The following is a 25,957-nucleotide window of genomic DNA, read 5'->3' as shown; positions in this document are numbered from 1 at the left end:
CGTCTGTCACCCTGAATGGGATTTTCAGATCAGACAGTGTCTCCACCCCAGGGACATATGGTGCCTTTTTTTTCTGCTGCTGCAATCCCCTTGGACAGCCTGCACGGAGGGAGGCCCTGTTCTGCTGGCATGTGGCTGAGAACCCCCTCGATGCTGGGTGGGGCTGTTTCTGAAGCCCCATGGGTTATTGTTTACAGAAAATAACAACCACAAACCCTGAGTCCCCGCCAGAGCCTGCGGCTCTCTACCTTGCAGCTGTGGATTTTATCCAGAATGAGCAGTGAGTCCAGGATCCCATCAGGAGTTTGCGTCCGCAAGGCACAGTGATAGGTGTTGGCAAAGGGTGTGTGCAGTGCTATTAATATCAATTAATATTAGCAACTAATTACATTAATTTTGTCCTCACTGGAATTTGTGGAGGGCTTTGCAAATTACATTGCTTGTGTATCCTTTCATTCCGTTCTCCCACTGGCCTGGGGAACCTTGGAATTGTGATACTACTTTGTAGGTGGAAAGACAGAGGCTCAGAAGGGAGGATTGCCAGAGAGCCTGGGGGGAAAAGCTTCCTGGCCCATCCTTCCCTAAGTCCTCACGTCATAGAGCCCGCCCCTGCTGTCCACTGGAGAGTCCAGCATACTGAATCGCTGCCCAGAGCTGGAAAGTGCATTAATAAGGGTTCTGGTCAGAACTGAGCGCGCCAGGAGGCAGCAGTCTGCTTGGCTTGGGTGGGCTGAATGGCAGTTGAGCTGGGGCTGTGTGGACAGCAGAGCAGAGGTTGGCAAGGGGAGAGGTGGGCAGGGCTTTCCAGGTAGTGGGACAACCTAGTGTGCGCACTGTGGACTGAGGCCCAGGCACTGCTGGGGCCTCCCCTCTAGGAGGAGGAGATACAGCTCCATGTGTTTCTCAGAGGGATTTAAACAGGACATATGAAAATCTAGATTTACCAAAGCAATGTGTCTTTGCTTTATGAAGAACTGTTGATGCACTGTGCATGAGTTAGAAGGATTTTTGTACCATAACCTCTGTTCCTGGCTGCCCCAGGCAGTGGGCTCAGAGCTTGGGCGGAGATGGGAAGGTTGACAAGGGTTCTTTCTTTAAAAGGCGTCTCCCACTCAGCTGGGGGCAGGAGCTCTTTCCTTTCATCCACAGTTGTCAGTAGTCAGCTTGATTAGGAGGGAGGTGTGCCTTACACACTGCACGTCCTGGGCTGTCCTCACTCAGGAGACATTCACATTCCTGCTGGGGACTGCCCTGTCCCTCACACACCACTGGCTTGCAGGATAGTGCTTCAGTGGTGGTGGCTGTCAGGCATATGAATTACGTAACGGGTCCAGGACCAGGCAGCAGAATGTCATGGAGCCTGAGTGTCGTACATGGCTAGGATGTCCCTGCAGCTTTTGCATGGGATGTGGCAAGAGTTACTGTTTTGTCACCTGGGATGGCTAGAGGAAGCTAGTGACCCTCGGGCTCTTTGTCTCATCCTTCCCTGCCAGGACTACCTATGTCTCTTTAGCACACTGGTTCCCTCACCCAGGGAGACCAATTACAGCAGGTGTTGTGGTGACCCGGTCTCTGTCCACCTCCCTCTGCCCAGGGATCAGAAAGAACTTCAGAGCCAGAGCCGAAAGGGCTAGTAGGTGTGGCCTTTAAGAAAACATTTTTTGGGGCAGTGCTAGGGATTGAATTCAGGGTCTGCTGCATGGTAGGCAAGTGTTGTTCTACTGAGCTACACGCTAGTCCTTTTTTTTTTTTTTAGTTTTGATCCAGGATCATGCTAAGTTGCCCAGGCTGGTCTTGAACTTGTGATCCTCCTGCATTTCATCAGTTGGTTCTGCCACCTCCTCCAGATACACTACTAGGCCAGGCAGGAGGTTCATTCCGCAGTTGAATACCACAATTATTCTTTCTAGCAATACTTCTCAGAGTTACAATTCTTAACACCCAGCAGCTCTACTTCTAGGAATTTATCCTATAGATGTGTTAATAGGTATGCAAAATTATATGCAAGGCTAGTCATTGCTGCTTATTTGGAATAGCAAATGGACTTTGTGTACCTTTGTAATCACAGCAGTCTGGGAGGCTGAGGCAGGAGGATTGCAAGTTCAGTCTCAGCTTGGGCAAGTTAGCAATTTAGCAAGATCCTTTCTTAAAAATTTAAAAAGGGGCTTGGGGCTATGACTCAGTGCAAAGGCCCTGCATTCAACCTTCATTTAAAAAAAAAGATGCAACCTAAATGTCCATTTACAGAGAACCACAAACAAATTATGGCCTGCTCAAACCACAGAATACTTTATAGCCATAGAAAACAAAATGGAGATTCATACACTGAGACTGAACAGTCAGCAAGATAGATTGCTGGGTTAAAGAAGCAGGTATTGGGCACTGCGTCCTGAAGCCACCCTCTGTAAAAGTGAAGGACCATAGACAGGCGTGCTGGTATGTACCTGTAACCCCAGCACTCAGGAAGCTGAGGCAGAAGGATCTCCTTGAGTTCAAAGCCAGGCTGAACTCTACATGGTGAGACCTTGTCTCAAAAAACAAAAATAAATAAATAAAAGCAAATGACCATGACTCGTGTCCTTGCTTAAGCACGTGTACGGACCCTGATAGCAAAGTCCAGTCTCTCCTAGCCTGGGCATCCCAGGGCCTCTGTAGTGGCCCCACTTTGCTTCACACTTGATGAACCGCCTGCCCTGTGCCTGCCCCGACTTCCCTCCTTCACCCTGTGCTCGCACAGCCCACTCTGGCTGCCCACCTGGCTGTCCACAGCAGCCTCTGTGTGCCCGCCTCAAGATCCATCCACCTCCTTACCACACTCTCACCTTCGCACCTGCGCAGTTCTTCTCTGCCGGCGCTGGGGCTTTTTCCTTTGTGTCCTGCATGTCTGATTCTCCACTAGGCTGCGGGCCCTGCACACTCACAGCCGTGGATTTGTTAGATGCTTGGTGAGTGAGTGATGGAGCAGCTGCCCTCGTCATGGTGAGAGGGAAGTTGTGGGGGCTCCTGGGCTCCTGCATTTCATCAGTTGGTTCTGCACCTCCCTCAAATCACCAGAAATACTGATACCCTTGACCCGTCTCGTTACCTGTCCCACTGGGCACGGACAACCTGGTGTTGTTGCATGAATACATTTTCTTCCCCCCTTGGAAGATCTTACAGTGTCAGAATCTTGGCTGAGACATCCTTTGGACCTGGCACACAGAAGGTGCTCAAAGGAGTGGGTTTATATTTTTAAACTTTTTATGAGGTCTCACTTGCTATAGCATAGCACATTAAGCTTAAATGTACAGCATGTGGATTTTTACACCTATAAATACCTGTGTGAGCCATTGTCCTGAGGAGATGGTACAGCGTTCCCAGCACCCCTGGGAGGCTTGCTGGCCCCCTGGTTACAGCCCCTCTCACGTAGCTGCTCCACGCTAGGGGTTGGTTTGCCTGCTTTGGAGCCTCCCTTGAATGGCAGTGCAGGAGGTACTCATTGGTCCCTGGCTTCCTCTCCGCTGCATCGCAGGTATGTCCAGGTTGTGTATAACAGACCTTTATTCTTTTTCAGGGCTGTGAAGCCGTCCAGGGTGTGAGTGTCACTATTCATGTGTCCATTCTGTGGGTGGCTCTTGGGGTTGTGTCCAGCCTCTTCTGTGAAAGGTTGTGTGCTTGTCTCTGGGGCACGTGTGCACTCATTGCTGTGGGTGTGCACCAGGACGGGGTGCTGGTCTTTCCCACTCAGTATGCATTTGCATGAATGAAGTTCAGGTTGGTGTCCTGAGCTGGAGCTGGGTTGGCCCTGCCGACAGGGTCTCAGGATGTGGTGGGGACAGGGATCTTGGCTAGAAATGCCACTCCCACAGGGTAGCAGGAACGTTGAGACTCAGGATTCTGTATGCATTTGTCAGTGCTGGATGGGGTTTCAGTTACCTGAAAAGGTGGAGGGGGCTCATATTTAGGGGGGCTGAGAAGTCCAATTAAAGCAACTAAGCATTGGCCCTTTTGTGTTCAGTTTGGGAGAAAACTGGGGTGATCAAAATTTGGACTTTTTTTTTTTTTAAAGGTTAAATTCTAAGGCAGAATTATGTAATCCCTCCTTGGAAGGTTTTGGAATTCTCTGTTGTTCTCCTTTATTTCAGCACCCCTCCCCCCAAGTGACAGATAGGTACATGGTCGGCAGATTTCTCTTTCCTGCTTGGGAGGCTGTGGGAACGTGGCTAGGAGCAGGAGAGAGAGGTGGCGCCTGGAGTGGTTTGTACTGGTGTGTGCTGACTTGGAGGAGTGAGGGACCCCTGCCTCGGGTAGCTGGGCAGAACTGCCAGCTACTGGCTGCTCTAATCCCCTCTGATGGAGGGCCAGGCATGGGCTTTGAGCCGCTGCGGTGTGGGTCAGCCCCCCACCCCCAAGAAAGCTGGTCCTGCTTCCCAAGCTGAGGGAGCAGGAACTGCCCTGAGGCAGAGGGCTCCTTACCCTTCCTAGGCAACCGAGTGAGCAGTGTGGTCAGCTCGGGTTAATAGCATTCAGGTCAGATTCGACCCAGAGTAATGTGAAGATAGAAGTCCCGCCAAGGGGAGGAATGGAGAAAACACCCTCCCAGGGTGCATTAACATTCCAGAGACGATCGTGCCACCCTGCTGCTGGGTCTGCCTGTGGTGGCTGCTGCCTCAGCAAGGTCAGATCTGAAACTAATGGATGATCTGACCTCAGAAGGCCTGGCCTGGGTCTCAGACTGTCAAGACCAGGAACTCCCAGCTGGACCAGAGGATATGGTAGCAGTGAGGCCAGAGAGCAGTAACAGTACGCCGCATCACACAGCGCATTGCTGCGAGCTGCCTCATGCTTCCCGTGCCCTCTGACATAGTTGGTCACATGCCCATTTTACAGATGAGGAAGTTGACAAGAACAGGCTATGTAACTTGCCCACAGCACATATCTGCTAAGTGACAGAGCTGGGAATCAGGTCACTCCAGGACCCAAGACTTGCACAGCCCTCTAAAATCTGGGGATGGATGTAACAGTGCAGAGAAGGCAGCGTGAGGAGCTGTTAACAGGTGACAGCAGACTGCCTCTGGCCTCATCTGCAGGTCCTTTGCTCTTATGTGGTACAGATTATCAGGAAGTCGGTTCACATTTATTATAAGCTTTGGTCCTACCAGGTTGCCTTCTGTCTGGATGCTCTGAGGGGGCATCTTCTTCTTGGCCTGCCCTGGTTTCCTGAGGCTACTCACATTCCTTGGCTTGTAGCCCCCTCGTGGCAGTAGAGTGGTCTCCACTATATTTCGAACCTTCCATTGTCACCCTGTTTTCCTCCTACCCTTGCCCTCTGGCTTTTACTCCAGGATGGCCTCTATCTCCAGATCCTCAACACATCTGCAAAGCCCCTTTCACCATGTCAGGGGACAAAGTCACAGGTGTGGGGGCTAGGTTATGGACATCTTTGGGAGGTTATTAATTATCCCACCACACAGGGCATAATAAAATCCAGAGGGGCACCCTTAAGGTATCCCACAAACCTGAAGTCACAGCGATGCACAATAAAGTCAGGGTGTAATGGTATGAGGTACTGTTTGGGACATTCAACACTGGGGCAAGTGGCTGCATTTAGTGGTCACACATAGCTCTGTGGCTGGTCTGAGAAGAGGATTCCTTCACAAGACAGGTCTGGGACCAACTTTGCATTGGGCAAAGTGGGAGTTCTTGCCACTCTGCGCTGTTTTCTGGGCTTGGCATGGTTCAGCAGGCCTCACCAGGGCCTGGTTGGATTTGACTCAAGACCCCCACATCGTCCTGCTTTCCTGTCCCAATTCTGTGCTCTTAGGCATCTGTTGGCAGCCAGTTTGGCTCTGTTGATCCTCTGGTAGGAGGTGGAAGGGACATGGTGAATTGGTCACCCTGGCTTGTTTTGTAAGCTGGATGTGCCCGAGCCCCTTTCCCTCATTCCTTTTAGCTGCTAGCCCTGGAACCTGGGCCCTGGTCTGGAGAAGTGAGCCTTATCCCTGTGGGTTGGTGGCTGCGAGGGGCCCTGTGTCCTGCTACTCCCAGAAGCCCCTGCTGGGGACTCCCATCAACCTGTATTCTTTCTTTTTTTGGCCCAGGGAATTGAACTCAGGACTTTGTGCTTGCCAGGCAGGTGCTGTGCCACTGAGCTATATCCCTGGCCCCCATCCTGGAATCTGTGGTAAGACAAGACCCACGCCACACAGCTATCAGAGGGCTTGGGAAGTGGGAGAGCTGCCGCTCAGGTCGCACTGCCCTGCTTCCCCACTGTGGGGCTGGTGCCCAGCATCCTGACTCAGGCGCCTTTCAGGAAGTGGCAGGTTTGTATCCATGCCTTGCTGCATGCTGTGTTCTCTGCCCCCAGTGCAGCTAGCTGTTCAGCACACACTGATTTAGAGGCATTGTGGGGACCAAGGAGGAACTGGTCCCTCACAGAGCAGGTCTCACTAGGAAGACAGGTGTCACATGATCAGATACCATCATAGTAGAGGAGAGCACCATGAAAGGACAGGAGGGAAGGTGTAGAATGCACACATGTACAAGAAGGTGATAGGTGACAGGCTGTGAGGAATGGAGGTCTGTGATGACAACAAGGAAATGTCCTAGACCCAGGGCTGGAGTTTTAGAGTTGGAAAGAAATGCAGAGGGCAAACTCAGTTGTTTCCTTGTTCAGCCAAAACCTGTTGAGTGCTGTGTTCAGGCCCTGAGACAGGCACACCTAAGTCATGACCCCTGACCGCGAGAGGGCTGTGATCAGGCGGGAAAAAGCAGGGTGAGGCCTTAAGCGCTGATCACCCTACAAGGTGGGAAGGTAGGAAGGCTGGAGCACCCTGTGCCTTTCTTCATATTGCTGCCACAGGGCACTTCTGGCCCTCTTTAAGTGTGAGCATCCTTAATCAAGAGGCAAGCAGCACTTCGCTAGAATAGACTGGTTGATGAAAGTGTCTCCACCTTGGCAGTCCCGCCTTCGTGCCCTGATGGAGCACGTAACAGGTGCCTTTGCCCTCTACAGTGTGGTCTCTCCATGCTAGAAGGCAGTGGGCGTGACTCAGCTCCGTGCCCTGTCCTCTCTGGTCCTGCCCTGTCCCAGCTGAATACCCAAGTCCTTCAGCCAGCCGAGCCCCCAGAGTGTGTGGAGGTGCTCTGGGCCAGGCTCTCCACGCTCAGTTGTGTTATTCTCTATTCTGTGTCTGCTGTGTGCCTGGCATCGTGCTGGGCCTGGAGAGGTGGTGAAGGTGCGTGAGACAAAGATGCTGGCAGCCAGCTGACCTCAGTGAGCACAGTAAGGCCCCCAGGGGAGGTCCGTTGTGACATTCTAGGGACACAAACTGAGGGTGAGGGGTCTCAGGACCAGGAAGACCCAGGCGGGGGAAGGGCACCTGGGCACACAGACATGGCTCATATGTGCAGGGTCACCATGAGCTGCTGATGCTCAGACTGGAGGCTGGGAAGGGAGGCCAAGGGTCTCAGCTCCCTGCCAAGGAGCAAGGACTGCACCCCTTGGCCTGATCCTGCCGTGTGCAGGGTGGGTTTCAGGGGACAGGGCACCATCACAGTTGAAAGCAAGTGTAAGAGTCACCCACCCTGGGCCCTTCCAATGGTATTGACCTCCCTGCAGCTTGGAGGGCCACCCTGCTGTGTCCCTTCTCTGCTGTTCAGGAACCAGAACGCTCAGAAATCCCAAAGGTTTTTTCTAAGTCTGCAGCAGACTAATTTTGTGGCAAAAATCTGACCTCAATTGATGTGAGGCTAATTATTGTCTTTAAAAATATCTTACCCAGGGCTTTTCTCTGTGGGATTACTATGCGTTTGATTTTGGGGGCTACCCAGACCCCTCTGGGTGTGTCATACCATATCCAGCTCCACAACCCTTTCTAATGTCTGGGAAGTTCTGCTTTCCTAAACTCACTGGGCCCAAGGCCATGGCCACGGGGACAGCGCACACCTGTGCTCTTCTCCCCGAGCAGTCAGAGGCGTCACCTGCCCCGCCCACGCTCAGGTGATGGTGGTGAGATTCCAGCTCAGCTCCCTGACGCAGAGCCTGGGACAAAGTGTCAGCTGTGTGGCCGGCCTCTTCATAGCCTCTGAGTGACTGTGCTGTCAGGTAGGTCGCTGGGAGGGGCTGGGTTAATGCTGGACTGTGCTTTCTGTCTGATGTCAGCCTGAGGAAGGAGGTGGGGTACTGGTCCAGGGAAGAGGAAGGACCAGAGCTGGGTGTGATGGTGCATGCCGGTAACCCAGCTGCTTGGGAGGCAAAGGCAGGAGATAGTCCAGGACCAGCCTGGGCAACTCAATGACACCTTGTCTCAAAGTCATAAAAAAATAAAAATTTTTAAAAATAAAAACATAAAGGATGGAAGGGGTAGCTCATCAGTGAGGCAAGGGTTCAATCTCCAGAACTGAAAAAGAAAAAAGAACAAGGACCAAGAAGCAGAGAAACCTAAGGGCAGGGGGAGAAGTTTGGAGGCCTTCGGGCTTTGCCCCTTTCTTCTGATCACTCGTCCCTGTAGGTAACAAAGGAAACCTTTTGAGCCTGGCCGGAGTGTGGGTACTGCTGTGGTTCTGTGTGTACATGAATTACCTTGCCATTACGCTAGTTACCTAAGAAAGCCTGTTCCAAAAGTAAAAGTCAGAAGGCAAGCTAGATGTATTTAAAAATAATACATAATTTTTAAAAAATTATTTTGTTGATGGTGCAAAAACCTCTGGCTTCCTGTGCTGCCTGTCTTGGGCAAGTGTGCTTTAATCCTCTGGGAGAGAGTACTTGGGCCTGGTCTATTTCCGTTTGTTCAGATGCTGGCTTTAACGGCTGCCTTCACTGAAAAGAATCCCTGCCCTGGACACTAGCTGTGCATGGAGGAAACACCTCACTGGCTTTCTTTCCAAATGGGGTTACTCATTTTTCCATTGCTTCCACTGAGTATGCAAAGGATTTGTAGAAATTTGGCTAGTAGATTTCCATCCTCCCTGGTGCCAATCAGATGTTCTTATAAACTAAATGGAAGGTGTTTATTTTAAACTTGTTAATTCATGAGTCCAAAACTCACTCCATTGCTTTAGAAGTGTTTTAACAGACTAGAACATTCTGTCACGTAGTTTTTTAGGAATTCAAATATGAGAGGTTTTTCCTTTTTTTTTTTAGTCAGTGTCACAATTATTGTTTTTGGTAGCAAAATCCTGCAGCAGTAGAAACATTGCAGATAGGCCTTTTCCCAAAAGCTCTGCTCTAGTCTGGGTCTCTCAAAGAGCAGCTCCCTTTGTTGGGACATTCCTGGGAAGGGACATCTTCAGCATGCTTTAGAAACACTTCGTAAACAGTACAAGGAAGTGTATCTCTGACAAATAGTTGTCACAGAAAAATTTGGCCAGATGTGGAACTTTTCTTTTCTTCTGTGCTGGGGGTCGAACTCAGGACCTTGGGCATGCTGGGCAGGCAGCTGCTGCCTTGCTAGGCTTAGCTACTCCAGGTGCTTTCTACTAGGTAATCAGTAAATTTCTCATACCAGCCCTTTCCTCAGTCACTCCCATCTCAGTACAGATTTTAAAGATTGCTTTTTGGCCATCTGAAGTTTTGTTTTGTTTTGAGACATGGTCTCAATATGTAGCATGCTGGTCTTAAACTCATGATCCTCTTGCCTCAGCTTCCCTAGTGTTGGGATTACAGGTGTGTGCCACCATGTCAGGTTTGTGGGGTTTTTTTTTTTTTTTTTTTTGGTCTTTTTTAAAGACAAGGTCTCATTGTGCAGTTTGGGCTGGGCTTGAACTCACTATCTGATCCAGGCTGGCCTTGAACTCATGACAGTCCTCCTGCCTCACCTTCCTGAGTGCTAGGATCACAGAGGTGAACCACCAGCCGTGGCAGTGCACCCTTGTAATCCCAGCATTCTAGGATGCTGAGACAGGAAAATAACAAGTTTGATCCTAGCCTGGACAACTGAGTATCTTAGTGAGACCTCATCTCAACAACATCATCATCAAGCAGGAACTGGGGATGGTTATAGTTTGGTTCTAAGGCCCTATGTTCAGTTCCTAGTATTGCAAAAAAAATTGGAGAGAGGAAAATTCAAGATGCCATGTAATTTTTCACTCTTTTAAATGCATTATTGTACATTTCTATATGATAAAGACTTTTCTGAGATAGCGTCTTGCTATGTAGTTCAGCCTGGTCTTGAACTCACTATGTAGCCTAAGCTGGCCTTTTTTTCCCCCAGGCTGGTCTTGAATTCACAGCAGTCCTCCTGCCTCAGCCTCCTACATGCTGGAATTGACTTTTTTTTTTTTTGTCTTTTTGAGACAGGGTCTCACTATACAATTCAGGCTGGCCTTGAGTTCACTTTGTAGCCCAGGCTGGCCTTGAACTCACAGCAGTCCTCCTGCTTCAGCCTCCCGAGTGCTGGGATTACAGGCATGTGCCACCATGGGATTGACCCTTTTTTTTTTTTTTTTTTTTTTTTGTACAGAGTCCTGCTATGCAGCCTAGGCTTGCCAGGAACTTGCAATCTTCCTACCTTAGCCCCCTAAATGCTATAGGCGTTGCCACTATGCCCAGCTGATAAAACTTGTAAAACTGTCTCTTTTGTTAAACTCTCCTGTGCCTTTTGTAGCTGTAGTAACATCATAGCCAGGACACAGACATGAGAGCAGTGCTATAAACTGGACCACAGAGCTTAGTTCTCACTTACCTCCTGTGGGTGCGTGCCTATGTGTGAATGTCATTCTCTGTAGCTTTGTGGTGTGTAGATTCCTGTAAACACAACTATGAAGATACTAGCTGTTCCATCTCCTGGAAGGGCTCCCCTGCAGTCTTGTCATTGCTGTCTGTCCTCTTCCAACCAGTAATTTGGGCTCCATGTTTGTTATTTTGAGAATGTTCTTTTTTTTTTTTTTTTGGTCTTTTTGAGACAGGGTCTTGCTATACAGTACAGGCTGGCCTTGAGCTGAGCTCACTTTGTAGCCCACACTGGTCTCAAACTCGCAATGTTCCTCTTGCCTCAGCCTCCCAAGTGCTGGCATCATAGGTGTGTGCCACCATGCCTGGCTCTTGAGAATGTTCTATATGTGGAATCATACAGTCTGTGGCATTTAAGATTGGCTGGTTTTCTAAACCATGATGCCTTTGGCTGCATCGAGAGGCTGCAGGTGTCAGTAGCTGGTGGTTTGTGTCTGTGGTCTCTATGCATCCATCTGTTTAATCTGCACCTATTGAAAGAGACCCGGGTTATTTCCAGGTGTTGTGATTACAACTACAGATATTGTATACGCCTGTGTACAAAATTCACGGGAATACGGGTTTCCATTTCTCCAGGATAAATATCTAAGAGTGATTACCAGGTCGAATGGTGGTTGTTAGTTTTATAAGAAACTGCCAAATTGTTTTCCATGGTAGCTGTACTGGACTGTTTTGTCTTCCTGCCAGCAGTGGGTGAGGTGTGGATTCTCTGCAATAGCATTTGGTGTACATGTTTTTTAGTTTTGTAGGTGTGTGTGGATATCTCATTGTGGTTTTATTTATTTATTTATTTATTTATTTATATATTTATTGTCTTTTTGAGACAGGGTCTCGCTATGCAGTTCAGGTTGGCCTTGAGCTCACTTTGTAGCCCAGGCTAGTCTGGAACTCGCAACGATCCTCCCACCTCAGCCTCCCAAATGCTGGGATTACAGGCATGCGCCACCAGGCCCGGCTTCTCATTGTGGTTTTAATTTGATTCCCTAATGGCTAACAATGTTGGCCGTCTACTCATTTGGTTTTTTTTTTTTTTTTGGTCTTTTTTGAGACAGGATCTCGCTACGTAGTTCAGGCTGGCCTTGAGCTCACTTTGTAGCCCAGGCTGGTCTCGAACTCGCAACAGTTCTCCTGCCTCAGTCTCCCAAATGCTGAGATTACAGGCATGCACCACCACGCCCTGCCATCTACTCGTTTGTATATCTGCACATCTCTCTTTTTTTAGTGAGCTGTCTATTCATGTCTTTTGCCCACTTTCTAATTATATTGTGTGTTTTTGTGTGGCGGAGCTGTGGAGCATCCTGCTGTGGTGGGGCTGCTGGTCCTGGCACAGGTCTGTGGCCTGCACATCTGACACTGGCTCGACTTTCATGGGCCTTTCCCTCTGTAGGTGCTTCTGGCGTCTAAGAACACTGGCCTTGCCTGAGGTTTCAGAGATCTTCTGTATCTTGTAAAAGTTCTAGTTTTACATTTAATCCATGGTCCATTGGCGTAAGGGTTTAGATAGGGCTGTTTTCTTTGTTTTTGTCTCTGATTTATTTATTTATTTATTTATTTATTTATTTTTGGTTTTTCTCCGGTACTGGGAACCGAACTCACGACCTTGCGCTTGCCAGGCAGGCGCTTTTGCCGCTGAGCTAAATCCCCAGCCCTTGTTTTTGTCTCTGAATGTACAGTTGTTCAGCACTCTTTATTGAAAAGATTATTTTTCCTCTAAGGAAAAATAAGGAATTTTAGTTTTTACATAGCCACTGTGCTATTATCCTAACAAAATTGATAAGATTTCCTGTATGTTGGCTACTTCAAAAATTTCTTTTAATTGTTGGTTTGTTAGTATGGGAACACAAGCAAAGTCCACATACTGTATTTCCTTATGTCACATCTCTCATTTTGTAATAGCCCCGCAATTTTTGTTTGTTTTTTGAGACAGGGTCTGGGTTTTTGGGTTTTGTTTTTTTTTTTTGGTTTTTTGTTTGTTTGTTTCCGGTACCGAGAATTGAACTCACGACCTCACGCTTGCCAGGCAGGCGCTGTGCCACTGAGCTAAATCCCCAGCCCCCTGGACAGGCTCTTGTTAACTTGCTTAAACTGGCCTTGCACTTGTGATCCTCCTGCGTCAGCCTCCCGAGTGTTGGGATTACTGGGGTGTGCAAGTGTACCTGGCTTCCCCCTTTGTTTTAAGCCATTAATTTATTGTTTTGTAGATTTTTGCACCGCCTAGCATGGTTGCACATTCTGCTCCTCCATCCTGTGTTTCCTGAATACTGGTGGTTAATTCTGGAGATGTGGTTGGAGTCCAGTCCGCACTTGGCCGTGGGTCCTTGCTAGGTGGGACTGTGTGTTTCCTTGCACCCTTGGGAGGCCTGGATGTGGGACTGCCCTGTGTTGGCGGTGTGGATGCTGATTGTGAGCCGAGAGGGCTTCACTACCAAGTTTCTTCTCATCTCCACTGCTGATTCAGGCATCATGTCTACATCACTATCTGTGTTAAGGGCTACAAATTGTGACTTTTCATTCTTTGTTCTATCTATTAATGGGACTTCTGTAAACCAGAACTTTACCTTGTTGATTGTGTAGTTACCCTGAAATATTATAGATGAAAATAAGACCTTTTTTTTTTTCTTTTTGCTATACTAGGGATTAAACCCTGAGCTATATCACCAGCCCACTTAAAAAAAAATTTTTTTGAGGCAGGGTCTCACTGTGTAGCCAGGCTGGCCTTGAACTTGCATCAGTCCTCTCTCCTCAGCCTCCCAAGTGCTGGGCTTAGAGGCATGCATCCCCAACCCCACCTGGCAAAATGAGGCTTTGAAGGAAGTCATATTCGCAAACTCAGGGGTGGGAACAGTTTGCAGGGAGGCCTGGTGTGATGCACACAGGACCTTGAGAACAGCTGGCGACCTCTGCATGCTGCTTTGAGACCATTGAGCACGACCAGCTCTGGCCTTTGAGGAGGAGCCTACACCTGCCTCTTAGGGTCAGGGACCACGTGTATGCAACTCAGGATACCACTTTAAATGTTTGGGGGGAAATGTAGTACAGTAATCCCAGCACCTGGGAGACTGATGCAGGAGGATCTGTGGGAGTTTGAGGCCAACCAAGGCTGCATAATGAGTTCAAGGCCAGCCTGGATTACATAGTGAGACCAAGTCTCAAAAAAGAAAAGAAAAAATATTTTTGAGGAAATATTATAAAAACCCTTGAATCATTTGGGAGATGCAAAAACAAATTCCACACCTCTAAGATGTAGATAATGCTACTTCAAAGTTGCTATGATAAAACCCATCAGATAATGCTTGGAAGACGATAACTTAGGAGTATTTGTACTTCCTGTACCCCTCCCATGTTTATTCATTTAATTTGGGAAAACAGACAAAATGATGATATACAACCCAAATCTTTTTAAAGAAATATTTCTGGCACTGGTTCTCAACTTTGCAGCCATGCTTGCAAGAGCTATTCTTAGGCTTGTCACTGTGTCTTTTTCAGAGCTTGCCTCCAGTCTTTATATAGACACCTTTGAGTTGCTTAATATAGACATCGTCTACATTTTTGAGTTTTTAATCTAGCTCCATATCTTCCTCAGTGAGGTAGGGCTCACATATGCACAGGAAAATGGAAATGTAAGGGGCTCCCCCTGGGTGGCAACTCAGAGTGGGGAGCAGATAGGACAGAGGATGTTGGGACACTGGAGAGGGGCTGACACAGAGCCAGGAACTGTGGGTGGACAGTGGGCAAGGGTGCTGTGGACTGCAGGGTCTGGCCAGGCCAGCTGGATAGGAAAAGCCCAGGAGAAGGGACCGTGAAGTCCTGTGGGCTGACTCAGGATTCGGGCCGAGGTGGTCACATGTGGGCTTAGCAGATATGGTCAGGCAGCAGAGACCCTGGGGACCCTGTGAACTTGTGCCAGCCAACCTCCAATGGCAGTGGCCGTGTTCTGCTCCCCCGTTTGTCCATTTCCTCTGCTGTCAGCTGTCCTTTGGCTGCTTTACAGGTCACTGCCAGAGGCTGGGCTTGGGCAGAGTCGTCTTCCAGGTTCTTGTCTGGGTGACGTTGACTGCTTGTCCATAGGTGGCAGCATTGAAAGAGACCAGGGTACAGGCTCTGATCCTCTGCAGTAGAGGGAATAGCTCCTGGCTTCCTCCTTTCCAGCTGCTGAAACAAAATGCCACACAGTTCTGGAGGGAAGTCCAAGGTCAGGGCATTGGCAGATTGCGTTCTGGTGAAGGCTGACTTCCGGTTCCTAGGCAGTGGTCTCCGTACTGTGTCCATGTGGACAGAAAGGTGAGGGGTATCTCTGGACCTTTTGTGAGGGCACTGATCCTGTCAGAGGGCTTCACCCTCATGACCTAATCACCTGCCAAAGGCCCTCCCTCTTATGTCATCACTTTGGCAATTTCAACGTGGGTTCAGCTGGGGGGATATTCCGGGTGGGCCTGATTTGTTCTTGGAAAGTGATTCCAACTGCCAGCTCAGCCTTGGTCCCTGAGAGCCAAGAGCTCTTCTGTGGGTCATATCTGGGTTTACATTGCTTTTTTCATTTCATTCATTCATTCATTCATTCATTTTGTGATACTGGGGCTAAGTCACTAAGTTCCCCAGGCTAGACTTAAACTTGCAGTTCTCCCCCGTCAGCCTCCTAGAGTGCTAGGATTACTTTGCAGTGTGAAGTTACTCATTTGTTCCTGGGAGTACTGAAGTCACCACGAGGAAAGTCCACCTGGGACCCCAGTGCCCTTTCTAGAGAGGCATTTCTTCCTTAGAGATTCTTCCCACACCCAGCATGCACTCAGCTTCACTTTCCCAGTGGAATTTTTCCTGATATCAATTTCCTCAGCTCTTTATGTTGTTACTTCTCTGTGAGGCTCCTCAAATTTCTTTTGCAATAAGGAGTGAAAATTAATAGGTAATAAGGCTGAGCATCATGAGTGGTCGGCGTTCTGGGGGTTCAGACAGAAATCAGGTCTTGTCTTAGAGGGGCAGGAGGGAAAGGCCGACCGTGTGCATGGGGAGCAGGAGGGAAGTGCTTAGGAGAGAGTGCGGGGCCGATAGCGGGAAGCAGGACTCCTAAGTCAGTGACAGGCGAGCCTGCCACCTGGGGCTGGGCCGTAGCTCAGTGGTGCAGTGCTTGCTTGCCTAGTGTCATCACCACCACCGAAAAAAGCAGTTTGAAGGTGCAGAAACTGGAGGGGAGCAAGTCTCCAACACAGCCCAGCTGGGTGGTGAGGAACGAGCATCAGCCATTCGAGAGACTGGAGGGGACTGGCAGAGACCAGTGCCAGTGTTTTCACAGAGATGGCCTTAGCGATAAAGGGATTGTGCTGTGTTGGGCATACAGAAGTGGCTATGTCCAGCCCGCATTTACTGAATAGCCGGTGCACTCCTCTGTTCCAAGTGCCGCGTCAGTAGTCAGGGGGACAGGCCTCTGCCTGGGGAATCTACATTGTCCGTGGGAGTATGGGTGTGAATAGGTGTGTGGCGTGGACCTCATCAGTGCTCTGGAGAAGAAAACAGGGTCATCATGAATGTTGCGCATACGTGTGGGATATGTCACGTTTGAACAGGTGGTCAAGATAGAGACCTAAGCCGGGGGAGGGTGGTGGTGCACACCTTTAATACCAGCACTGGGGAGGCTGAGGCAGGAGGATTGCTGTGAGTTCAAGGCCAGCCTGGGCTACATAGTTAGTTCAGGGCCAGCCTGAACTATACGGCAAGACCCTGTGCCTCCGCCCCCCAAAAAAAGACCTAGAAGTGTGCAGTGAGCTGTGTGGCTATGCAGGGAGGAGGGCAGTGTGGCAGAGCAGGGCAGTGAGTTCAAGGAGCAGCAAAGGAGCCACTGTGGCTGGAACTGCAGGAGTGAGATCAGAGAGGCGGGCAGGGCCTAAGGGACACTTAGGGGCTGGCATGATGTGTCAGCATATTCCAGTGGAGCTGGGAGCTGTCAAGCATTTGGCAGAGGAGGCCAAATGTGGTCTGCCGAGATCTTGGAAATCACGAGACAGCTGCCGTGTGGGGCCTTGGATGGCAGAGAGGTCTGCATTGGTCGGTGAATGTCGAAACCTGCAGGATTCTTTCCTGCACGCACTCACCTGGGGTTCCTTCTCTCTAGGCTCACCTGTCCTGTACTCCAAGGGGTCCCCTCCGGGAGCCTCCTGCTGCCGGCCACCATGACCGTGAAGGGGGCCGCGCTGGCCCCAGATCCAGCGTCACCCACCACTGCAGCAGCTTCACCCAGCGTCTCCGTGACCCCCGAGGGCAGCCCCATGGCCATGGAGCAGCCTGTGTTCCTGATGACCACCGCGGCTCAGGCCATCTCTGGCTTCTTTGTGTGGACAGCCCTGCTCATCACCTGCCACCAGGTACTCCGCTCCACAGGGCCCTAAAGGATCCCGAGACTTAGGCTAGGCCACCCCAGGTGCAGTCAATTGCAACCTCAGGTTCTCGGAGGCCTCACCCAATGGACCTGATTTCTGGCTCACCTCCCAGCTCCGCTGAGAGCAGGTCAGGCTTGGGCCTGTGGCTGTAGCTTCCTGCAGCTTCAAGGCTTCCTCCATCTGACAGCGAGGGGATGGGAGTGTGGAGAAGGCATCCTGGAGACCTGACCTTCTCGATCTGGAAATCATGCTGTCACTTGTGCTCGAGCCATTGGCCAGAACTCTTCTCGGATCTAGGACCTGTTTGTAGCCGAGGAGTTTGAGAGCTTGAGAAGGCCCGGGAGGCAGCTGAGTAGGGCACATGTCAGTAGGTGGCAGAGCTGGGAAGGAAGTCAGGTCTCCCATGTCCTGCACTTGAGGCCCCAGAGGAGGCTGGTGTGGCCTGAGAGGAGGTCTGATGGCTGCCCTGTGTAGAGGGCAGGGTGTGTCTGCCAGGGCCCTGTCTCTGTCCCTTTTAGGCCCACTTGCATCCAAGGCCTTGGCTCAGCACAAGGAGGGTGTTTGTTCTTTTCCTCCCTGGCCAGGGCTCACTGGGCCAAGCATGACATCGTGAGAGCCAGGACAGACACACGCAGTCTACTGGGGCGGCTGCTGGGGCTGGAGTGGCTCCTGGCAGCTGCAGGGAACTTTTACTTCCCCTTCTTTCTCCAAGTTGAGTTGCACTTTCCTCTTCCTAGGAAGGCCTCTGGTGCAGCCTCAGGCAGGAACAGACATAAAGTACTGTAAGCTGCCTCTGCGGCCAAGCCCCACAAAGTGAGGCTGCTGTGTCCTGCCTGCTTGACCAACAGTGAAGGCCCAGGCCAGAGTAGGCCACGGCCAGATGGCCTCAGCCTGGAGCCCTCAGCCTGGTGCTACTGCTGTGAGACCCCAGGGGTCAGGCTTTCAGGGAGGACAGATGGGAATGGGGCACACCTCGTTTTATCATCCATATTGTACAGAGGACTCTGAGGTTGGGATCATGACTTGCATGAAGCCATAGGAGTAAGGGGCAGAGCCAGAAGTGAAGCCATGAAGCAGGAGAAAGAGGGCTTTGGACTGGGTGGAAGGCAGAAAGCATGACATGTGACCGCCCTCTCCCCAGATCTACATGCACCTGCGCTGCTACAGCTGCCCCAACGAGCAGCGCTACATCGTGCGCATCCTCTTCATCGTGCCCATCTATGCCTTCGACTCCTGGCTCAGCCTCCTCTTCTTTACCAACGACCAGTACTATGTGTACTTCGGCACTGTCCGTGACTGCTACGAGGGTGAGAATGGGTATGGGTTAGGGCTGGGGCTCACAGGAGGGCCAGCCAGGCAGCATGCCGGATGGCTGGGGTGAAGGTATGCATATCACCTTGTGGCCTGGGGCTGGGGCCACATGCCCCCTCATGGCTTCCTCACTGAAGGGCCTCAACACCTCATGGGGAGGGGCTGGGGATTTAGCTCAGCAGCACAGCACCTGCCTGGCAAGTGCAAGGTTGTGAGTTCGATTCCCGGTACTGGAGGAAAAAAAAAAAAAAAACAAAGAAGACCTCATGGGGACTGACCTTGACCACCCCACACTTCCTTACCCACCTCAGGGTCTCCATCCATTGCAGATTTGAGTGCCTAAGTCTCCCTTCACAGACACGCTCTGCCGTGGGGCCCCCAGAACATTTTTGAAGATTCCTAGAGATGGGGACCCCTCCTGGAGCTCAGTGCTGAGTCTTGGCATACAAGCAACCCATCTGTGGATAGAAACCCCAGGTAACCGGGTACCTGTGGGTAGGGATTTATCCAGCCATGTGTGACAAGTTCCTGCCATCCGTCCGAGTCTTAACTCAGAGGGCTTTGTCCTGTGAGGTATTCTACCAGGCCTTGGAAAAAGGGACATGCTTCCTCCTGTGGGCCTTGGCCTATCTGTGGAGAAGAGATCAATAGCATGGCCCCTTCCCTGCCCATCAGCCACGGGCGGCGCTGCATTGCACAGAGGGAGAGATGGTCTTTCAGCCAGGCATGTGCTGGTATGCTCCTGTAATCCCAGCACTCTAGTAGGCTGAGGCAGGAGGATTATAAATTCAATCCCAGCCTAGGCAATTTAGTGACTTGGTAAGACTTCATCTCAAAAATAAAAACCAAAGAAATAAATAGGGTTGGGGGTGTAGCTCAGTGCAAAGGTCCTGGGTTCCATCCTTAGTACTGCAAAGCCAGGGGGACCCTCACTCCATGCCCCAGAGGTGGCAGTAGATGGCCGGCAGGCACCCCCACTCTAGCAGCCTTTTTGTTCCACCTGCCCAGACCTGCCTCCCAGCCTCCCAGCTCAGCAGAGGTCCCACAGGAAGTCTGCCGCCCTCTGAAGTCCGTCTCCTAGCAACACCATTGTCCAGCTGGGCCCCTCTGGAGAGTTTACAAACAGCGCACAGCTGCCCTGAAATTCACGCTGCCCTCCTGCTCCCCAGCCTCTGGTGTCTGAGTCAGTTGGCCTGGCCCTCACCAGCCCCATCCTGCCATCTGGGTGGCCCTGGAAGCACTGCTGAGCTCTGGGGAGGGTGGACGCTGGTTAGCAGGGCAGGGACTTGGATTCAGGAATCCCTCCTTCCCCACTGAGGGCCTGCTTGGGCAGGCCTGGGCATCCCTGGCCCATGTATTGGTCCTCAGAGGGCTTTTCCCTCTTCACCCAACTTCCACAGGTAGTTTAATCTGCAATTTCCAATGCTGTTACATTTTTTGTACATCAGGAGTAAAAGAAAAATCTAAAACCATATGGCCAGACTTCAGGAACTACTTGGCTTGCTTTTTAGCTTGCTCAGTTTCCCATGTGCTATTTTTCATTTATGCCTGAAGGCTTCCATTGATTTTTTTTTTTTTGAGACAAGGTCTCACTCTGTAGTTCAGGCTGACCTTGAACTCACTTTGTGGCCCAGGTTGGCCTCAAACTCAAAGGAATCCTCCTGCTTCAGCCTCCCAAGTACTGGGATTACAGCCATGCATCACGTTCAGATTCCATTGAATTTTTAACAACAGTCTGTGCTGAGAGGCAGCGTAGGGTCAGACGGATGTTGGCGCTGGCTCGTTCCCGTGGCTGTATCTGGCTGTATTTCTCCTGGAGCCTTTCTACTCCACTCTGGCCTACTGGCATCCAAGTCCCTTCACTGCTCAGCTGTCACCCAGCTTTGTCATTTGCCATCATCCTGGGATGTGTTTGCTTCTCCTGTGCTGTGTCACCCGGTCCCTCGATGACACTTCACCCCTGCTCTCTGGCTGGAGCACATCCTCCAGGAGCTTTTTGAGAAAGCAAGAGGGTGCCTAGAGGCTGTTCTTGAAATCTGGCAGAGTCTTCATTATGTTGTTCTATTTGATGGCTGTTCCCTGGTGTTTTTAGAAAGTCTGCTGGATTCTGATCCTTTGTGCCTCTAATGTGACTTTCTTGCTTCTTTTTTTTCCCTTTAGCATCTTGTTTTCTTCACCAGTGTTCCAAAATCTCACAGGAGGTATAATAGGTGTAGTCGGTGTGGTGGGCTAACTGGTGGGCTGAGCCTCCCCTATACCTCAGAGCTGGTTGGCAGGCCCAGTGTCTGGGGTGCTTGTTGGCTCCTCCCTCTCCCAGGTCAGTGACCTCAACGTATCATCTAGAACTTTCATTGATGTTTCTTATCAGTTGCCCCCATTTCCACTCTTCTCTTTTTTTTTTTTTTTTTTTTGGTACCGGGAATCGAACTCAGGACCTTGAGCTTTCGAGGCAGGCGCTTCTGCCACTGAGCTATATCCCAGGCTACTCTTCTGTCTTTGAAGTGCCCTCAATTTCAGTGGCATTTTAGGGAAGTAGGAATAAATGTATGTGTAGCCTATGAACCTCAAGTCAGTGGTAGAATTCCCATTCTCCACAGAGAGAGCCGAGGCTCACAGCAGTAAAATAACTTACCTGGAATCCTGTTCAGTGTGGCACCCACCTGGTAAGGGCTATGATTTCCATGGCACTGGGATGCACTGACAGCAGGACAAGATGCAGCTGCCTGCATGTATTTGGGGTTTAGGACCCTGAGGGGCTGTGGGTATGTCCATGATCAGAGGTGGGGATGCAGTCTCTTTTGTTAAGAAAGTTTATGTGGTGCTCAGTGGTGCCCCATTTTTTCCTCACCTGACCTTATTCTCCCCTCCCACTTACCCACTGGAGTATGCATTAGTGTCTGAAGTGTGCACATGTGAAACCAGGTTTCAGGTAGGCTGCACAACAATCAAGGTGATCAGAGAGCAGTGGCCAGGCTTAGTGAACAGGACAGGACCAGCTTCTCCCTTCAGGGCTGGGGCTTTTACGCACGTGAGAGGAACAGGTAGAAAGCGAGGATTCTTTCACTCCTTTATGGATGTCAGATTTTAGACAATGTGAGCCTGCTGGCATCTTCACAGGCAGGAAGAGTGCAGCAGAGTAGACACCACTGAGGGCTGCAGACACAGCCCACACATGGGCCCAGGGCCACTCTGCTGCCAGGAGGACATGCTGGCTCGTAGTGGCACCACTGGCCACAGCTCTGACACAGAGCTCAGTAGATCTGAGTACAGGAGGACATTCTGAAGAGCCAGTGGAAAGCGGTCAGAAACAGCATTTGGGGACACACATGGTCAGTAAAGGACAGAAAGCCACGGGGGAGGAGAGCTGCTGTTCGAACTTGGGACCTTGCACAGGGGCAGGTCCCCTGCCCACCATGTGGGTGGCACGTTGTACCTATTATTGCTCATGTGGATCACCAGCCATTGGAAAGAGGCAAAAGAGTGTTCAGTGCCCCTTTGTCCTGAGCAGATTTCAGCCCGTTGTCTCATCGTCGTCATCGTCATCATCACAGTGCATTTCCCAGGCCCATCCTCAGTTGTCTGGGACCTGGAACGCCCCCCACTCCAAGGTCAGCGGTGAGCGCTGAGGAGGCAAGCTTGCAGCGGCGATCAAGGTGGCACACAGTGTGCACACAGCAGGTGCCCACAAGTGTTTCTTGAACAAGTAGACAGATGTTTCTGTGTCCTGAGGCAAGGAGCTGCTGGAGAGACAGCCGGAGGCACTTGTTAGCGGGTCCTCCCCAAGGCCCTGGGCCCTGGCTTTGTGGTACGGTTGTTGGCTGGGGAGATTCTGGCCAGGAGGCTGGGTGATCAGGGGTCTCTTGGACTGCAGCTTCTGGTCCAGGCAGCTCCAGGCTAGAGAGGCTGCCAGTGAAGAAAGGAAGACTCAGGTCTCAGGATGTGAGGGACCCTGCCCTCCTGTCTGCTGAGGGGTACCTGCCTCTCACAGGCTCCCACTGGTAGAGCCCTTACCCTTCCTTCTCTGAGGACTCCTCTGCCCATTCTGGTGTCTGCCTGGGACCCTGGGGTTCTTTTTTTTTTTTTTTTTTTTTGGTACCGGGAATTGAACTCATGACCTCATGCTTACCAGGCAGGCACTGTGCCACTGAGATATATCCCTGGTCCCTTTTTTGCCTTTTTGAGGCAGAGTCTTCCTGTGAGTTCAGGCTGGCCTTGAGCTCACTTTGTAGCCCAGGCTGGTCTCGAACTCGCAAGGATCCTCCTACCTCAGCTGCCTGAGTGCTGGGATTACAGGTGTGTACCACCACACCCAGCCTGATTTTTTTTTTTTTTTTTTTTTTTGACCTTGGGTTCTGTCTGACCCTATAAACAAGGTGTCCATCACTTGTCTTCCTTCTTGGGCCTCAGGATTCTAGTCTAAGCTGGGCGTAATGTTGCGTGCCTATAATTCCAGCACTTGGGAAGCTGAGGCAAGAGGATTGTCCCGAGTTCATGGCCAGTCTGGGCTACATAGTAAGTTCAAGGCCAGCGTGAACTACAGAGTAAGACCCTGCATCTAAAACAAACAAAACCCCATAAGACTCCAAAGACTCGACTCGACTCTTCGGCTCATGTCTGCCCTGGTCTTTCTCCTTGGATTGCATGCATTGTCACTACCTTAAGATTTTTACCTAGAATGGAACAGAAAATTCCAGGTATCTGACTGTCTGGGACAGAGAGAGAGAGAGAGAGAGAGAGAGAGAGAGAGAGACCATCCCTTTCCTCTGGACTTGCAGTTCGCTTTGTCACTTATGCGTCCCAGGGGCCTGTACAGCCTATGGTGGGAACTTGAGGCGCAGGTCATTTTGCGTCTCTGGGGCCTCCTTAGGGACTCAAAACTTGAACCACAATCAGAAGGGTGCCAGGCAGGAGCTGGTCACATCTCAGCTACTCTGCTCTTGGAAGGGTTCAGGGCCACTGGGCCTTTGCATTGTTTCTATAATTGGGCAGAAATTCCCGTTATCAAACAACTGCTGGGCTGTGGGGGGTGGCAGTTTGTGTGATTCTGTAATTTCTTAGGAAGGGGCGGGATTGGTCCAGGTGGGCAGGGGGCCCAGCGTGGGCTGGTTGAGTCATGTCCAAGGGACTTTGTCTTGTCTCCTTTCTCGAAGAATCAGTGAATCTGTTACTGACTGATTAATGACTCTTTAAAGAAACTGTCAGCAAATTGGTATTTTATAGACTGGCTGGCCCCAGAGCACCTTTAAAAGATCAAGGATCTTAAAATAGAGAGATGGATGAAAAAAAAATTGGAGGAGGAGGGCTTTTCAGATGTCATAAAATGTCACTCCACTATAGTCACCCAGGCCTACCCAGATGTAAAGAGAAGGAACTTCTGAGGGGAGGAGGTATCACAGCACAAAGTGTGGCTGCTTCTAGAAAATATCGTCTGTCCCAACACAGCGGGACCCGGCACAGAATGGAGACATCCTCCCTTTGGCCTTGTGTGTCTTGGACAAGGTTGTCAGCAGGCTGACTGCAGACTTGGCCGGGTGCCTAACCCCGATGCTTGTCCATGAAGAGCGAGCTGGAGACAGTGGAGGGCCCTGTTGTCACCAGGCATCCTGGGCTGCCTCTCTACCGGCCAGCCAGTGCACAGGACCCTCAACCCTGTCACGGGTGTCCAGGCTGAGGAAGGCAGGTGGACAGCAGTAATGGCTGTGACAGCCAGGGCCCAGCCGTCAGAGCAGGTGGTCGTCTCATCCCTGCCAGGACGTGAGGAGACTGAGGGTCACAGGCTCACACAGCCCGGCTGGACACAGAGCCACTTGGCACACCCTCTGCTCAGTGTACATAAAAGAACCATCGCGGCAACACTGGACGTGTGCTCTGGGCTGTGGAGATGGGAGATCTTAATAGATTGCAGCAACTGGAAGTGGCACACAGTACCCCAAATATATTTCTTCCTAATTTGCTGAGGGCCAGCTTCTGCCTGAAAATACATCTGCAGGGTTCTGTGTGCCTGGGTTCAAATAGGTAGATGCTTATGCCCTGCCCAGGTGCCAGTTTTGGGTTCTGAGGAGGATAGGCTTCCATGCAGGGTCATGTACCCGAGAAGCCAGTCGGTCTTGCTTTGTTCTGTTTTACATTATTGACTTCCCCACATCACTACTCATGAATCGTTCTGATTATGTGTGATTCTTACTTCTCTGGAAAACACAGCACTGTGCTTTTTTCTTTTTTATCTTTTCCTAGTTTTGGTGGTGCTAGGGATGGAAGCCAGGGCCTTGAGCATGCTAGGCCCGTACTGTCCACTGAGCTGCACCCCCACCCCTGACATAGCCCCTTTAAACAACCCTGGCTTGCTGTGGAGAATGGCAGTCTATGTCACAGCAGGCAGCTTCCAGAGCTCTTGGTTCACAGCCCAGGGCCCCCCTCTGAGGTGACCCAAGGCAGTGGGTGAACATACCAGGGCAAGAAGTACTACAGAGCAGGTGGCTGCCAGTCCGGAGCCCTGTGCTGAGAGTGTGAACCCCCAGATCTGGAGCTGGGGTCACAGGTCTTGGGAGAGCAGGGACAGTGGCGCCATGCGAAAGCAGGACAGATGCAGAACCTGCTCAGAAGGTAAGAGGTTCCCTGGTATAAGAACATGAAAGAGTAAATAAAACCCAAAATGTACATTAGATAATAAGAAAGGGAAAGAAATTGCTCAAAGGAAGGAACAACTGGGATGAGGGAAAGAAGAAAAAGAAAATACTAAGGCATTTTATATATTATGGATTGGTGGCATAACTGTACTGTTGGTGTCTGATGGTTTGTTGAGGGGAACAGTTAATGTTTAAGAGGTTCTTTTAAAAAATATTTAGACCAATTTTGCATGCTTACATCTGGTAATCTGAGCAACTTATGTGACAACAACAATTTGCAGTATAACAACCATTGGTGAATTCCTACAATCCCGTCTAGTGAAACTATGTATTGTCTCTAATGTTCTTTTAAATTGTTATTTTCTTATTCCCTTTAATGATTTGATCAATCTTCTATTCTTACATCTGGTAATATGAGCAACTTTGTTGAAGATAACAATATGTAATATAACAACCACTGTTAATCCCTATTATTTGGTTTGAAACCCTGTATCATTTTTAATGTCCTTGCTTTGTTTTGTTTGTATTTTGCTATTCTTCTTTTTTTTGTACTATTTTCTTTAAAATAAAAATTGTTTAAAAAAAAGAAGGCAAGAGGCATCTGCTGCTGCAGGGAAGCAGCGTGGGATGCTGGCACATCTGTGCGCTTCTGGCCCCCTGCAGCTGGCCCAGCAGAAACCTCCGCCCTGCAGACCTGCCGGCCCTTTGCTGAATCATTGCCTCGGTGTTCACAGCATACTTCTGCTGTGCCATCACTGCTGCGGTAAATTTTGGGTCTTTGTGATGTTGAGCTGCGTCCTGATTCAGTGAGCTGACTGAGCCCCCCAAGACATTTTCACCAGATTCTGTGCATCCTTCTGTTTTGTTAGAGCTCATGGTGCTCTCTGTATGCTAAATTCCACTGCCAGTTGTGTGAAAGTTCTGTGCTCAGTCTTAAT

At 50.4% G+C, this 25,957-nt stretch overlaps 1 protein-coding gene across 5 annotated transcripts in view; it reads left to right on the top strand.

The window, feature by feature from the left end:
• The first annotated feature begins 7,948 nt into the window (after nucleotides 1-7,948).
• Nucleotides 7,949-25,957, top strand: part of Tmem184b (transmembrane protein 184B) — a 28,029-nt gene continuing 10,020 nt past the window's right edge. For 2 of the 5 annotated variants that reach the window (XM_013511537.1, XM_013511535.1), the window contains exons 1-2: nucleotides 16,818-17,067; nucleotides 18,224-18,389. In XM_013511537.1, the coding sequence (XP_013366991.1) occupies nucleotides 16,876-17,067; nucleotides 18,224-18,389 (358 nt within the window). In that variant the 5' untranslated portion in view covers nucleotides 16,818-16,875. Of the gene's footprint in view, nucleotides 8,087-16,817; nucleotides 17,068-18,223; nucleotides 18,390-18,750; nucleotides 18,871-25,600; nucleotides 25,783-25,957 lie in introns of those variants that run through there. The other 3 variants (XM_013511534.1, XM_013511533.1, XM_013511538.1) reach the window with 3 other exon arrangements.

The sequence above is a fragment of the Chinchilla lanigera genome, unplaced genomic scaffold (genome assembly GCF_000276665.1).
Source record: "Chinchilla lanigera isolate Chin_1 unplaced genomic scaffold, ChiLan1.0 scaffold00012, whole genome shotgun sequence".
Lineage (NCBI taxonomy): Eukaryota > Metazoa > Chordata > Mammalia > Rodentia > Chinchillidae > Chinchilla > Chinchilla lanigera.
This window is presented reverse-complemented; position numbering and strand designations above follow the sequence as displayed.